This window comes from Elephas maximus, chromosome 26 (assembly GCF_024166365.1).
Source record: "Elephas maximus indicus isolate mEleMax1 chromosome 26, mEleMax1 primary haplotype, whole genome shotgun sequence".
Classification (NCBI taxonomy): Eukaryota; Metazoa; Chordata; class Mammalia; order Proboscidea; family Elephantidae; genus Elephas; species Elephas maximus.
In genome coordinates, this window is record NC_064844.1 from 736,787 (window position 1) to 754,164 (window position 17,378).

Here is a 17,378-nt window from a genome sequence, read left to right on the forward strand (position 1 = left end):
GATACTTGGGGTATTGTGCTTATTCTCCCTTTAATTTCAAACACTTTTATATAGCATTTGGTAAAAGTTGAACCCAATACATTAAATGCTTTGTGGACTTTAAAGGTTATGTACAACTTTATATATAACTTAAGATATGTTTGGAGATGATATTCAATTTTTGGAACATTTTAAGTTACAGAAATGCTTCACTTATAAACTTGTGAAAAAATCCAACATTACTGAGCATCCTGTGCCACTTGAATTTTAGCACTTGTAAAAGTAGTATTGTTAATGTAGAGAATTGCCTCAAACATAAGCCATGTTTTTGTGAGTTTAAGTTTGGGTTTTTTTACACCTGATTAAAAGATAGATGAAACAGATGTCTGTAAAAATTTTAGTTAGTCGTATATGTCACAGGAAATTGGACAATCCTTAAATCTTCACTTTGAGGAACTAAATACGTAGAAAACTTGGATGAGCAAATCTTTTCAGGTGATGGGACAAATATAGGAGTGCAGTTTTGTTGCCAAAACATTACATCCCTGGTTAGGTAATGTTCAGCTAGTACATACAACATTATATTGTCAAAATATTTTTTTATATTTGCTAGTTTAAAAAACCTGAGTGCTGTCATATTTTTAGAACCTGAAAGGTGGATGAGGTAGGTACCTTTTATAGATAGGCCAAGATGTGATGTATCATGTGTATAAATATTAACATTCTTCTGTGAAATCCAGCAATACTGATTTCTCTATAATAAAGACAAAATTAAGAAGGAAACAGGGCCATAGAAGTTGTAAGAGTAGGAGAAATAGTCTGCGACTGTTCTGTAAAAGCTTGTTAGTCCAAGCTTATCGTCCTAGCGACTTTTTGTCGGCATGTACTTGTGTCCAGAAGCATTCCTGAAAAAATTTTTCCGTGAGTATTTATTACTCATGTAATATGGTTGTTTCCTCATGCTGCGCATGGAACACGGGGCTTTAAGCTTCGTCCGTTTTTATCCTAACACAGATGCAGCTGCTTTTGGAAGAAAGTATCAAAGTAAGGTTGAAATGCACGAAGTAAGGCTGGGCTCAACTTTGAGTATGTTATCAGAAACACAGGTCTGTAGCCATCAGGAAAGGTGGATATTGAATTTTTCTCATCATTCAGCTACTACTACTGATGAATCTTTGTTTTTAACCTAGTTCGCAGTAGTTAATAAGCCGACATAAACCAGTGTTCTTCTAGGCTTGTAACTGAGAAGTAGCAGTACTTCTTGTCACGAAGAATAGGCTGTAGTAATAGTGCTTTTATTAACGTCTCACAGTATAAAGATTTTATGATTTGTTTTAAAGTTGACTTAGAAAAGCGTTTCTAAATATTTTCTGTTTATAAAGGCAATAGGTTAACTTTCCCAAAAGGAAGAATTTTTTGTGAGTTACATGATCAGTAGACTGATGTTTGTTGTAGATGAAGCTGAGACTTACAGGCGAAGTGGGTTAAGAGACCCTCCTGATCTCTAAAAGTCATGTTTTCAAACTCCTAGTTCAGTCAACATTTTATATAGCACCTCCTTGGGGGCCTTATTTCAAATGATACAGGGTAGAGAGCTACAGTGGAAAATAGTTATTAGTGTTAAGTATCTTAACTCCATTCCGTTAAGATCTCCTGTACTAGCTCGAGTCCCAGTTACATTGCAAGAGGTTGGGGGATTAGTGGTGGAGTTTTTAAGTACCGGGTATGCAGAAACAATATATAATGAAAATTTAGTTTTTGTGATATAAATTTGTTCAAAATGGTTATTAGATTTGGTTTTTTGCTAATCTCATTAAATGTTATGATGAATTTATGCAAATTAAACTTTTAGATTAATTGTGGGTAGCCTAACTTTTTCAAAAGGAATACTTTGGAGGGAAAGACGTCATTTACAAGGGTAGTTTTTAATCTATAGAAAGAACTTTTGCCTAGATGGGTAGGATAGGATATTTAGCATTGCAGCATTGGGACTACCTTCTGTTATTATAAGCGTTTTTCTATTTTTAGCCAAGTAGACAGCCAGGAAAAAAAAATCTGAGTATGGCAAAGAGTTGGATGTTTTTTCCAATATTGTGTTCTGTTAAGTATCTTGAACTCTTTAATCTGTTGCTTAGCAACTAAAATGCTTTCACCATTCAGTTAGTAGCACAGGGAGATGCCAGATTTTCTCCCTCTAGTTTTCTTTTGTGTTCCTTTTTTTTTAACCCCTCCTGGGCTTTTAAATTGATAAGAGCATTAGTAAGGCTGGTGAGATAAGGACAAAATAAAGAAGACATTAGGATGCAAGTATTAGAAGTAACTTGAAGTAAGGTAAAATTACGACTAACCAGGAATGACCATGATTTATGCAAAGATTGAAATGAGTGATGAAATAATGTGGGATATACTTGGTGGAAAGTATTCCCTTATAGACACAATTCCCATCATTTCAGAAGACTTGGCAGTGTGATATCTTGACCAGATAACTTCACTAGGCACGAATCTCTGATACGCCTCAAACCAGTCGAGCTGCTTTCAGCCACAGCTGCGCCATGTTGTGTCGTGGGTGACTGTTCTGAAGTAGATCACCAGGCCTTTCTTCCGAGGCACCCTCTCAGCGGCCAAGCACAGTAACCATTTGTACCACCAGGAGAGTCCGATATGCTTTTTCTTTTTAGTATTTGTTAACTGTCCTATGTGCAAGCCTGTATCTAGTTTGCTATGGATAGCTAATTAGATATCCTCCGGAAGAGTTACCAAACATCTAAAATGTGCTTTGGCCCTAGAATACACCACTATTCTTTTTTCTGCCTTTTGTCGTTTTTTGTATGATTCATTTATGCTTATTTAAAGGTATTATCCTTTTAATAAAATTAATTGCAAGATGTATATAGTGGTAGTTAAAGATCTTAACACCCTGCAATACCACCAGGGTAGGATCACAGTGGTTCTGGTGGTATTTTCAGAGTAGAGAACCACTACATAACTTAAAGTAATAAGATCATAATGCAATAAACAGTATGTATTGCTGGTTTGATTAGAGGATAGTCATGAGCTTGATATTGTATTTGCTACCTACGGGGGAAAATGTTAAGATCAAAGCCAAAATGGGTATATGATTTTTTTTTTTAGTTGGAATAAAGACCTGAGCTAAAGAAGATTATGAGGTGTCTGTCAGAGATGGCTGAAATAAGAATGCCTTTTTTTCTTTCTTTCTTTTTGATGCATGCTTGTTTATAACCCATAAAATTAAACTATTGATCCTGTAAATTAGAGTCTAAGAGAAGGGTAATCGACAAATTTAAAAACCGTCAAACTTTGGTGCTTACAACTTGTGATAGAAATAGGTAAAAGAATACAGAAGGAAGGGTGCAGTTAAGCTTACATCATCAAGAGAATTTAAAAGCCTTTGGTAGAAATGGGGCGATCATATCATGAAAAACTGTAGGGTAAAATAAAACTAGATACATACGTCAGTATGGCTAGGTCTCAAAAATTATGTGAAATGAAAAAAACAGATTGCAGAACAACTTCTATAGTTCACTATATAAAATTTCATGGTCACAAAACTATTGTGTATGAAATTCATACATATGCTATGCAGATAGTGACAGGAAAAGACATTAAATTCATGAAGGTGATTCTCTTTAAAGAATAAAGGAAGGAAGTGGCACTGGAAAGAAACAGAAGCAACTTCCATAAGTTTTAGGTCTTTTCGTGTTAAAAAAAAAAAAACTGACACAAGTACAGCAAAATGTTAATTCTAGATGATGTGTACATAGGTGTGATCTTTTTGTATCTGCATTAAAAAATTGAAAGCAAAAGGAATAATTTTCATATAAAAACCCAGTGCCGTCGAGTCGATTCCGACTCATAGCGACCCTGTAGGAGTAGAACTGCCCCACAATAAGCTAGGGTTTGTTAATATATGAAATTAGTGGAATTGTGGAAGATGAATGTTCACAGCAAATTGTAAGAGACCTTTTTTAAAAGGTCTAAGGATCTTGGGGAAACCCGGGCAGCGCAGTGGTTAAGTGCTACGGCTGCTAACCAAAAGGTTGGCAGTTCAGATCCACCAGGCGCTCCTTGGAAACTATGGGGCAGTTCTCCTTTGTCCTGTAGGGTCATTATTAGCCGGAATCGACTTGACGGCAATGGGTTTGGTTTCTTTTTGGTTAAGGGTCTTGGAGTTTTGTATGTATCTACAGGTATTTGAAATGTGTAGCCTTACTTAGGTGTAGTTTTTCATCAGTTTTCCCAGAAAATGTATTTTTGTAGATTATTTAGGAATATCTTGGTGACTCTTGTTGTCTGAGTAGATTTGAATATATGTTGGTTTTGATGGTGAGTGCTGAGAACTCATTTCAGAGTAGGTTTTTTTTTTATTAGCATTGATAGAACTTAAGTTCAGTTTTGATCATATCAGATAAACCAGATTGCAAACAAAGCTTTTGTTTTTCTAAGGAATAAAACAGTCCCATTTTTAATTGAAATTTGAGTGATGTTTAACATTTTTTTAATTTCTGTAAAACCTAATCATTTCTTGAGTGTTGCCAAAAGTCGATAGAAGACCTGTCACAGGATTTTTGTCATTTTAATGAATGATTCAAAAGAACAAGTGAGCTTAAAATTTTTCTTGTGTAATATTTTTTAGCAAAGAATGGCTCAGGAAGTACTGACACATTTAAAGGAGCATCCTGATGCGTGGACAAGGGTTGACACAATTTTGGAATTTTCACAGAATATGAACACGAAAGTAAGCAAGTGGTGGTTTTAAAATCCATTATTTCTTCTTTTCTTCCAGTCATAAACTTTGAGGAAGGTATCTCGTTTTCAGTATTAGCATTTGTTATTTAAAATCATTTTAATATTGTTAGCTTATTTCAAAATTTAGTGTTTAGACGTAGAATTAATTCTTGCAAATAGTCCTAAGAATTATGAAAGAAGTTTTGTAATTGGGACTAATATGCAAGTATGCAAGGTGGCTTTTTTTTTTTGTTGTTTGTTTTTTGCTTTTTTTCCCTCTTTTTAAGAATATGTATACAGGTTTAAGTCGCATAAATTCTGAATGTTATTCAGACATGAAACATCAGAGGAATTATTTTGGGCAAGTAATCAATATAATACAGGCTAGGCACCTCCAACACCAAGTTGTGTGGACAGCTTAAAACCCTATTCCATTGTACCAATGCTTTAATGGGACGGCACTCAGTTTTTATTTGCAATTGAAAAATGTTATAATTTGGGTCCTTTTTTAAGTTTGAACAGAAGGGTTGATCAAAATGTGTTTTGACTGTTTTAGGCTTGATGATTCACGCTTCTCTTTAAACTGCCTTAAAGTTATAAAATACCGTGCATGGCCTTCTGTTGGGTACACACGAGGTTTCCTCTTGATGTGCACGTGTTAAAACAGAAAATAGCCATGTTCACATCTGTTTCTGAAATCAGACTGTGTTAATTAACAGTTTAAAAATATTAATTAGTTTTGACATTTTGTAAATTTTAGAGCAAAAATACACAGACCAGAACTTCCTCAAAGTGCTAACCATAAGTAACATAACAGTGTTTGCCTGTTTGCTTGCCTGGTAAATTTTGCTTTTTATACTGACAGACATTACTAATGTGTAAGTTGATTTATCAACAGTATTTTTAAAAACTCAAATTTGTCTTGTGAAAAATGAGATGATTAGAGGAACAGAAAGAAAGCAACAGGTAAAGAATTCTTCAATTTCCATAAATTACGAGTGATTTGGTGCCGACTTTATGCACTATGACATTTGGCTTTTATGCAGTCATTTTTTTTTCTTTAAAGATGTTAACACTACCTGATATTAATCATAATGTTCCATTATGTTGATTGCTTGTAATAGGAAGAAAAGGGGTGTCTTCCTGTGCAACTGACACAGCTAGGCTTTGACGGCAGGCCTCCACAAGGTCTACCCTTTTGATTCCCTTTAACTGAATTCTGTTCATCAATTGTTTTTGTTTCATGGGTGGTGGGAGGGGAAAGGGGCATTCAATGCATAAAATAAGTATTTCTTGAGGGCTCAGTAGAAATTTCTACCATAGGGATCATTTCATGCCTTTTTTCCTTTCTGTTTAGTCTTTGCTGTTATCTGCCCCTCATCTTCGTAACTCAGCACTGGATTTCTCAAGTCCTGAGATCATAAAGCAGAAATGCAGCGATTTAGAATGATGCTGGGTTATTTGTGGATATTTCCAAAATTGTCATTTATCATTGGCTTTCAAGATTTGGCTATCACTTCAGGTGTTTGAATTAAAATACTTAACCTCTTCAAAGAATGTGAATTTTCTTTTTTTCCTTCCCATATGCATATTCCTATTATCTAGGTGAGTGGGTGGGTTTTAGGATATATGGTGATGTACATATTCTTTGACCTAATTTGTGAAAAGCTTTTATTGGGCTCCCTGCCTCAGCCCGCTTGGCAGACAGATTTGAAATACGAATTATATTTCAGCAAGCTTTGGCTACCTTTTTACAGTTGGAGATAAAGGACTAGAGATTAGTAAATTAGGTGATTTAGGTAACAAAGTATCAAACAGTAAGGAAGAAATAAGTGAATGTGATGATACGAAGGGGAATACCCTTCTGTTAAAAAAATGAAATGAAAATTTTTGGTTTCAGAGGTGAGGTTCTTTACCTTTAAAGCTATTTTTATTACGTTCTACTGGTATATTTTGTATAGTGGTTTTGGTTCTTGGTGGTTTTGTTTTTCAAGATTTTTTTAATTCATTGGGAATTAGCGAAAGGGTGTGTTCCATGTAGCAAAAAGTACGTTGCTTTGACTTAAACTTTTTGACAGTCTGGTTTTATGTCTATTAAATTAATTTTTAAAAAAAATTTAGAGTAGTTTTTTTTTTTTTAAGTTAAAATTTCAGTGAGTCAGAAACTTTTGTCCTTTTTGCTTATTTATATTTTTTGAGAGACCTAAAGCTACAGAGACAGGTATTCTTAAAAATGAAGAGGCTAGAAGCTCCACTATTTACTGCTGATTATGAAAAATTAAAGGCATCAAATTTATAATTTTGGAATTTTGCCTTGGACTTGTTTTTATTTTGGAAGGCTTTTTAAGGAATGTTCTGCAAATGCAGGATTTGAGTTGAAATGGCAAAATTTTCCTAAAAAGTACAAAATGTTAAAAATGAAAGAAAACAGCAAAAACATTGACTGAGCACAATGTGGTTTGGGACAGTCTGTATTGTGCTTTGAGTAAAACGAGCATTCCCATGATCCCTCTGGTTGAAATACTAGCGCTCCTATTTGATCGTGTCATGACTAACCGTTTTAAAGATGAACTCTTCTTCTCAGCCAAAACGTGCAATCTGACATTGTCTCTACATGAATGAGTTTACCTTTCAGGTATTGTAGTGGATTCTTCCCTAATTGTCCAACTTGAAAAGAACCACAATATCTTTGTCCCTTTTCTTCCTCCTGCCTATCCACACTAACTGGTCATGGTAATATTCTTTGGGTAATAACTGCTGGAGCGTTAAAGACTTTTAGAACCACTGTTGACTACTTAGAGTGAGTAAGCAGCAGGAGGGACAGAATGGCTTGTAGAGTGGTATCTCTATTTTTTAACTTTTCTACATTTTTAGTTATGACTTATATTTAGGAAGGAATACCTGAAAGATAGACACAGATTGCAACATGCGTTTGTGCGTTGTTTTGACTGTGCACAAAAGTTTATCTTTAAATTAGTAGAAATAGCAACTATAAGGGTGGGGTTAAAATGTAAAGTAAACCCGTGCTTTGTCTTGCTGATCCTTAAGTAACACACCAGTGATGCTTGTAAACACTTCCTATAGAAAATCTGTGACAATACTTTAATACTTGACAACTCTTAGAGGATGGTAGGAAGCTTGACAGTATCCAAGCTGCTAAATTCTTAGGAGCCTGGTCGTGTTAAAGCACATGAGCCTATAAGCAGTCATTTATGCTGTGAATTCATATCTGGCTGCTACTTTTTCTTCTACAGATAAGCCCATTTGGCTGCTCAAGGGCTTTTTATTTGTTTTTTCCTCCTGGTGTGAGCATGTATAAACAGCAGGACGTTATCTAGGGTAGTAAACAGTGAAATGAGGAAAATGCATGAAAACTCAGTATATGGGTGAATAGATTCTTGTTTCATCTATGTAATTAAACTTGGTAGCATAATGTTTTTGAAGCTTTAGATGTATACATGTGAATGTCTGTCCGTCTGTGAACCCTGAAGTTTGCCCGTCCTGCAGCAGTGTGTTCACATGCCTCTGCTCTCCGGTTTTCAGTATTACGGACTGCAGATCCTGGAGAACGTGATAAAAACACGCTGGAAGATACTCCCCAGGAACCAGTGTGAAGGTAGGAATTGGAAATTTAGAATTCTGTTATTCCTGCCATTTTTGTCATAGTTCATTATCGTGGGGGGTAGAATATACTGAATTTTTAGGAATTTCTTATGCTCTAATGAAGATAACTACTTTCATCATGTAGCAAGGCAGGTTCTATTTATATTTTGGAGGAGTGAGATGAGGTTACCTTTTGGGGGAAAGACCAGCCTGGACAAACCTTTTACAACGAAAAATACTGTGGTGAAAAGTGTGTGTCAACTGGAGTTCATGACTTGTTTATTCCTAGTCATTGTTTTTACAACGTACAAATTCAGTATAGCAAAGAATTTGTACCACTGTTTGAAGTGAATAAAATTCGATACATGTGCTTTTACTCGTTAAGTTCACCTGACAGTGATGGATAAGCGATCAATATTACAGCATGGAATAACAGTTAAATTTAACATGGCAAAGGAAAAACCAAGTACTAAAAATCACAAGGCATTGCCTTTTGTAGTTTTGGGGATGCTTCTGAGAGGTTGACTTTTAAATATGGAAAGAGATCAGAAATGAAGGTGTGGGGTGCTTGGTATTAATGTCTAACTTTTCCCTCTTGTGAAAGGTAGTCATCATTTAAGAGCCTGGGGCAAGGTTAGTCTCTTGAAATTCTTTGATTCAGTTATTTCCAGTTATCGCATACTGCATTTATTAGCTGCTTTATGTCACTTGTTTATCTTTGAAAAGAGATAAAAACCTAGACTTTATAATAGCAGTATGTTACTTCTGTGAGGATGAGCCAGGACTGGGCATCGTGTCTTTCTGTTGTACGTAAGGTTGCAGTGAGCCAGCGTCTTGACAATAGTATCTGCCTGTGTTACTTCTGGTAACATTTTTGTCTGTCAACATATGCCCCCTTTCTTTGGTTCGGAGCCCTGGTAGTGCAGTGGTTAAAGCATTCGGCTGCAAACCAAAAGGTCAGCAGTTCAAACCCTCCACCACTCTGCGGGAAAAAGACTTGGCAACCTGCTTCCTTAAGGATTTATAGCCTGTCCTGTAGGGTTGCTGTGAGTTGAAATTGACTCAATGGCAATGAGTTTTGGTTTTGATTATCTTTAAGTAGTTATTCTTCTGCTTTCCTGTCATCTTAATGGTGATGTGATAGTGACCTGGACTTAAATCCTGGCAGCTTTCTAGCACGATTAAAGATGAACGAAACACTTTTTAATAGCAAAATCTTTAATACACCGTGAGCCATAGATTAAGAATGGGCAAGAGGAAATGGTGGTCCCCAAAAGAGGTTCCAGCTTCTTTCAATGTTTTATTATGGGTTGAAACTGTTTTAAATCACGTCTGTGACCTTTTGAGAAGTTGTAGTTTGAGTATGTGACCAGAATAGACCCTTTATCCTTTATCTCCATCTTCAGGGACTTTTGGCATAGCCATTTTCTTGTTCTTTTGCTACTGTTACAGGTTTAACTTCATTCTCTACCATTTTACTGTAGTGTAGTTGAAGTCTCTGTTTTTGAACACCTCTGGACCTCTGCTTCTCACTGAAGGATTATTCTCGATGATCTACATCTTTTCCAGTTTGAAAATTAGATGGCAGTGCTAGTTTATCAAGGTCTTTGGTTGTATCTGTTTCTGAAAATTTTATTTGAGGCTAAAGACCTTCATGAGAATTTAACATGTTTTTGCTTTCTACATGAGTAGGAGTGGTGTCCTCTTGTTTATCGTAAAGTCATGGTAGCCCCCCATGTATTTTGTACATAAGTGTCAAATATACACGTACTCCAAGGCACACAAAACTGTTAACTTTTAAGGATATGTCATGTTTGAAAAAACTGGAGGGCTGGGTAATTGTTCAGCCTGGCCTAGGGGCGCCCTGTTTTACTCTCGTGTTCCTTTTCTGTATTGTTGGGAAACTTGATTTTCTGGAAAGAATTTTTTTTTAAAAAGGAATATTTGTTAGAATCACAGCACACACCCCCCCCACCCCCCCCACCCCCCCCCCCACGGAGCAGTGCTAAGATTCAGGTATAAGCTTTGCAGAAGTACCTGAAGTTACTTTGATGTCACCCACATATGGTTGCCATTGATGGGGAGTCATTAATGGATGGGGGAAAGTGTGTGGGTTAACTCGTAGGGTCTTCAGAGGCGTGTTGTTAGAGAGCACGGAAAGTGAACTCTAGGTTTAGATGTGCAGCTACCAACTCTGATTTTTGCACCTAATGACCCGTGTTTTGGTTTAAGGTATACTTGGTCTCCTTTGTAAAACCTTGAGAAATAAGTTCAACATAATTATATTAATTTTATACTCTTATTTAACATTGTTAATTCTAGGAGGCTTCTCTAATTTTGAGATTTTGTATCCCAGAATGTACTAATATTTCTGAATGTTAATTTTCCTTCATCTTTAAGTAACTTCGATGTTGGAAATAAATAAGTATAACATCAAAAAGAGTGTATTCTCTTTGTCTGTAATCATACCTTTTTAAGTCACTGTCTTCACTTGCCAGCTTACTACTTGTCCATCTTCCTTGAGAAGATGAAACATGTATGTTAAGAAAAGGAATATGGTAACATGTGAGGATTAATCCCAATCCAAACCTATTGTCATCGAGTCAGTTCTGACTCATAGCAACTCTATAGGACAGAGTAGAACTGCCAAGTCCCCCCCACCCCCCCACCATAGGACTTCCAGGGCTGTAATCTTTATGGAAGCAGACTGCTACGTCTTTCTACCCTGGTGTACTGGTGGCTTCAAACCACCAGCTTTTCAGTTAGCAGCTGAGCACTTAACACTGTACCACCAAGGCTCTCTGTGAGCATTAAATGAGGTATATATAATGAGTGCTGCAGATACTAAAAGAAGGGAGCAGTGACTAGGCTGGGCCTTTGGGCAAGCTTCATTCTCACAGATGGCAATACTTTGATACATTTTTAAGGAAGCATAGGTTTGGCGGCACAAACAGCATGCCAAATTAAGTTTACTACTTCCCCCCCCCCCCCCCCAGTATAGCATTTCTTTCATCTACTTTCAGATTCTTGTCTGTAGGCATATGTTAATTTTTACATGTTCTTTTCGATTACCGTATTTTCAGTTACTTACCCTTGTGTCTAAAGCACTTTGCTGGGAAAATCTGACCTCCCCATGCTGAGTTAAGTATCCTTGCGGTGTGTTCTCCTAGTGTAACCTGCACCAGTGGGTTACAGAAGAATACGGTTCCAAAGAGCAAAAGATATTTGTAGATAAAATGGGGCAAGTAAAGACATTTTTAAAATTTTTAAGACATTTTAATAACAAGCATGGGAGACATAACTTAATAAAAGACTTAAATAAATTTCGTTTGTGTTATACAGCATTTATCACGTTGTTCTGAATTTTCTTATTTTGCCTCCCTACCCTAACGTTGCACTTAGCTGTAATTGTTTTTCCTACTCCACTTTACCCACCTTCCCCAGACTGTAGTCTCCATGAGGTCAGGGGTCAGAGGATGCCTTTGTTGCACTCCGATTTGCTGGCATATAGGTTCTCAATGTGTAATTACTCGATTAATGAGTTACTATTGAGTTAGTGCTTGCCACGTTATTACTTTCAGGGTCTTAGGACTTCCTTGATATTTTTGCTCTTAGAATATACAAATAGTCCCTGACTTGGTGCATACTTGAGTTACGACTGTCTGGTTGGTTGGTGGTTTTTTTTGTTTTTTGTTTTTTTTTTTTTTGCGGGGGGTGTGTAGCATCTTATTAGTCATACGTACTACATACAATTTTTGCAGCTCATAATTTCATGGTGTTATTCTCAGATATTCAAAGGTTGGATTTATGAAGATACCGGTAATAAAAAAGGCAATAATAATCGAAACAAAAAAAAAAGTTATTCAGCAGAGTCGTCAAAATGGGACCCCGTTGTAAGTGGGGGACTGTCTGTGTTTTTGCCTTTGGTACGTGTTATACAGTATTGAATGTCTTTGAAGTTAAGTTTTGAAAGGAACATTTTCTTAAGGATTGGCGTTATTGTAGACCAAGGGCTGTAAATATTCCTTAGTTAAGGAGGGTGAGTAGGGGTGGCTGGGTGGATTTTAATATGTAAAGTGGAAGCGTTTATACATAGGTGGTGGGTGCTGTTCACTGAAGCCTTAAGGGTAGGACTAGGGCTACCGGTGGCATTGATTGTCCATCTTAGCTACTTGTTGGTTTCACTACCGAAGTGGCCTGCCTCCATTTTTAATGTGATTTGTGTACTTGGTGAGAAAATTCAAACCATAAAGGAAAAAACCAAAAGCCTCCTTTGTCCCTTCCTTCAAAATAGATTTCTTTTGGTGACGCTATCTGTATAAAGGTGCCCTGGTATTTTCATTTAAACCAGAAGACCATGTTATAATCATTGTTAAGCATGTGGCTTACAGATGATTGCGTAAGGTAGATACGAACTTGACATTGAATAGCATAGTGAACAACTGTGAAAATAATAGTTGGAGGTGACAAAGTCTTCTAGAGGTTAAACATGTAAACTTAATTGGGTTATTCAAGTTACTGAGTATGAATAAACAGCATGTGTGATGCCAGCCGTTTTCCAGTGTTAACGTCTTCATTTCTCTCCATTTCACCTGATAATGATATCCTTATCTCAGGTTATCATTTTCTCTTGCAATAGCTTCCCAACCTGGCTCTCTAACCCACTTTTGTGTGTCCCTTAAAGTATATTCGCCATGAAATATTTCAGATGATATTTTTAAAACACAAGACTCTTCCCTCCCCTGCTTAAGATTTCCCATTGTATTGAAGACCAGACTTTTAATATGTTGCGTTTAAGTGGTAGTGATTTCTTTTGGGGGGGGTTGTTTTTTATTTACTTATTTATTTAGCATTTGCTGTTTTTCAGCTTTACTAAAGTGTAATTGACATACACAGTAAACTGCCTACGTTAGGAGTGTGCAGTTTGTTAGGTTCTTGACTGTATACACCCGTGAAACCATCGCTGTCATCAGTGTCTGTCCTTTTGTGATTACTTTTGCGTTCATTCCCCAGTCTTCTGTCATTTATTAGATTAGCTTTCATTTCTCTTTGCATAAATACCTAGGAGTGGAATGACTGAATCATATGGTAGGTGTGTTTAAATTTTAAGAAACTAGCCAACTGTTTTCCGAAATAGTTGTGTTATTTTACATCCTACCTGCAGTGCGTGAGTATGCTTCATTCACATTTCCACCAGTACTTGGTCTGAGCAGTGTTTTCATTTTCATCGTTCTCGTACGCATGTGATGGCATCTCATTGTGATCTCAGTTTGTGTTTCCCTGATGACTGATGCTGTTGTGTGTTTATTTTCCATCCCTGTATGTTCTTTGGTGAAGTGTCTGTTCACATGTTTTGCCCATTTTTATTTGGGCTGTTTCCTTACTGAGTTGTAAGGGTTCTTTATAGTCTAGATATGAGTATTTTGTCAAACACATGTTTTGCAAGTATTTTCTCAGTTTAAAAAATCTTCACCAAATCCAAGGTCACTAAGATTTTCCATATTTTCTTATAGAAGTCTTATACTTCTAGCTCTTAGGTTAAAGTTTATGATCCATTTAAAATAGCTTTTGTATGTAAGATTAGGGTCGGATTTATTATTTTTTTTTTTTTTTGCCTATGGTATCTGTCTTGGTCATCTAGTGCTGCTGTAACAGAAATACCACAAGTGGATGGCTTTAACAAAGAGAAGTTTATTTTCTCACAGTCCAGATCACTAGAAGTCAGAGTTCAGGGTTCCGGCTCCAGGGGAAGGCCTTCTGTCTTTGTTGGCTCTGGAGGGAGGCCCTTGTCACCAGTCTTCCCTTTCTGAGACCATCTTGGTGTAGGAGCCTCAGATCCAGAGGACAGGGTCTGCTTCTGCACTGCTTTCTTGGTGGTATGAGTTCCCCCTTATCTTTGCTCGCTTCTCTGTGTTACACCTCAACAGAGATGGGCTGAAGACTTTATCTGTTCTTGGAGATCTCATCACCCATGGGACCCCCAGTCCATCTCATTAACATCACAGTGGCAGGGAAATCACATCAGATGACAGGATGGTGGACAGTCATAACAGTGCTGGGCGTTAGGACCCCTAGCTAAGTCGACAGACGGTTGGGGAGGACACAGTTCAGTCCGTGACCTTCTCCAGTTGTTCAGCACCGTTTGTTGAAAGGCTTTTTTCATTGTGTTCCATTGATCTGTCTTTAAGCCAGCACTACCCTGTCTTGATTACTGTAGCTAAGTCATAAAATCGTTTAGTCTTTGAAATTTTCTTCCCAAAGTTTTAACTATTCTTGATCCTTACCTTTCCAGGAAGTTCTTAGAAATAGCTGGCCAATTTCTACGAAAATCTTGCTGAAATTTTGTTGAGATTACACTGAACCTGTAGATGAATTTGGGAAGAATTGACATCCTAAAAAAGTAGTGAATCTCTAATCGGTGAACCACAGCATAGTATATCACGTCGTTTATTCAGGTGTTCTTTAACTTCACTGTTTTGTAGTTTTCCGTTACGTAGGTCTTTCATATCTTTTGTGAAATTTCTCCTTAAGCATTTTATGATTTTCATGCTCTTACAAGTGAATTTATTGTTTCTGATTATTCACTGGTAGCATGTAGAAATGCCATTGTTCATTTCTCTTGCACATGTAGTTTGCTCCAGCTGTTGAAAGCTCAGTTCAAATGCTTGTGGAAAGTTAGCATTTGGACCATTTACTTATTAGATTGTGCTCTTTTAATTTTTATTTTTCTGTTGATTTTGCTTGTGCTGTTCAAGTTTTTCATACCTCATTAGGTATTTAGTTCACAGCAGAAACCTGACCTGACTTAGTAACTTCCTTATTTATAGGACTAGGGGAGATAGGTAAGTCTCTTTATTGGTCATTATTTCAGTGATAATTACATGGTAAGTGTTGCCCTTAATATATAACACAGGTGATTGTTCTTGCTTCCTTTGTTGGTGATTTTGAAAAGAATATTTAAGCTTTTGGGCCCTTAGGCCCTTGTGTCTGAAGAGAATCCATGAGAAATTCCACAGAACGCAGCGTTGGAGAGCGAATACTTTTCCTCAGTCTGCGAGTTGACAGGCAAGCACTCCTGCTCATTTGTTTTTGCCAGTTTATACCATGATGGGATGATAAAGGGAAGAAAAGTATTTACAGGATGTTCTACATTTCAGCGTGAAGTATAATTGACAGGAACTTTGTTACTGTAGGTAAACATATCTTTCTACTTGTGGTTAAGGCAACACTTTGGCCCCTCCCAAGTATCCTGATCATGTGGAATTTTCAGAGGCCTAAACTGCACAAGAGACCTGACAGTGCTTAACGGCTATCGTGTCTGCATTGCAACAGGAGACAAGCTTTATTAAAGGGAGTGGATTTTGTTCCAAGGTCATACAAACTTGATGTTTTTGTGATTTGTAGGAAAAATTTTTGAATTTTTAAAATATTGCTACATATCCTTTAGATTTGTGTTTAGTATGTTTGAAGCCGTAAACCCTTTTAAGAATGATAAATGTTCCTTTAGATACTTTCCTCTTAAGTAAACATGCAGGCATAAGTTATAGTTTGATTGTAACCACTGTGAGCATCTAGGTGAAGAACCCGTGTTTTAGAATTGCTTTTGTTTTTATTTCTTAAAAGTATTTCAGTGAGTGAGGATTGGAACAATAGTCCATATTCCCTTAGATGTTAAGGTAGAGAGGACAGATAAGTAGTGACCGTCTTTCTGAAGCTCAGTGTTGGCGATTTAAATAGACAGGTGTCTGTGTTAAGTGTATGGCAGAGTTGGTGAGCAGTCCCCAGTGGCGTTTTTGGAGCGTATACCCACTTGGCATATAGAGTAAGCAAGTACGTACAGTTAGGTTGATTGGTTACTTGTGGTATTGCCCATTGGTTGGGGCCGGATTGAGGTCAGTTTTTCCTTTGTAGTTTTACATTTGTAGTATCGTTTTCGTGCTTTTTGTTTCCTGTGATAGGTGAACATTAGCAACTGTGAGAGAGAAGAGTTGGAATGTGCGGCTCTTGTGCGCATGTGTTTTACACAGTTCATGTAGGAATGCATTTTTCTCTTAATAGAACACTATTTGGTTGAAAACTGACTGCGTGACGGTGCATGACTGACTATGTAAGATGCTACCGTACAACTTTGTGGACTTAAACTTGGAAGTCAGCCTTTTGCTTCCATGAAAACATGGCACCACCAAAATGTGGTTGTGTTAATTTGTTCTTACAAAGGGCTTTGGTGAATCATCTTTATATAAAATCAAGTTCAGTAATGCATGATTTTAAAACTATGATTAACCAAAAACCCATTGCCATCAAGTCAGCCTTACTCTTAGCAACCCTATAGGATGGAGTAGAACTGCTGACCCATAGGGTTTCCCAAGCTGTAATCTTTGCGGAACAGACTGCCACATCTTTCTGCTGTGGAGCAGCTGGTAGGTTCAAACTGCCGATATTGCAGTTAGCAACCAAGCACTTAACCACTGCACCACCAGGGCTCTAAGCTATGATACTGAGTCCAACATTTGCAAGGAATTCCTGAGGGGGTAAGATGAATATTACTGTGTAAGTAACTTAAAAGATGATAATGTAGCTTCCACATACAGCATGGGGTTTATTTAAATCTCATCTTTTTAGCAAGCTAAAGCTGATGCTATCCAGTTGGAAGTTTATACTATTTAATATTAGGCTTCATTTGAAATGGGTCTGTGAAGGACATTTTTCTTGAGATTAATTGAGAAAATCAATTTGGATTATAAAAGATACATGCATTGACTCTTGGATTTAGAAAATCTACATGTCATAAGCTGCCTGCCAATGACTAATTTGGGTATTTTTTTACTCTAGTGTATCTTGTTTTAAATAAATGACATATGGCTGGCATTTTGTTGTTGTTAAACGCTTTTCAGTGACCCTGTAGGACAGAGTGGATACCCTGGTGGTGTAGTGGTTAAGTGCTATGGCCGCTAACCAAAAGGTCAGCAGTTCTTCTCTGTCCTGTAGGGCCTCTGGTATGAGTCGGAATCGACTCCACAGCAATGAGTTTGGATTTTTTATAGGACAGA

General features: G+C 37.0%; 1 protein-coding gene across 2 annotated transcripts in view; it reads left to right on the forward strand.

Annotated features, from left to right (window-relative positions):
* Positions 1 to 17,378, forward strand: part of XPO1 (exportin 1) — a 43,382-nt gene that overhangs the window by 3,608 nt on the left and 22,396 nt on the right. For both annotated transcript variants that reach the window (XM_049870241.1, XM_049870242.1), the window contains exons 3-4: positions 4,634 to 4,735; positions 8,269 to 8,341. In XM_049870241.1, the coding sequence (XP_049726198.1) occupies positions 4,634 to 4,735; positions 8,269 to 8,341 (175 nt within the window). The remainder of the gene's footprint in view (positions 1 to 4,633; positions 4,736 to 8,268; positions 8,342 to 17,378) is intronic.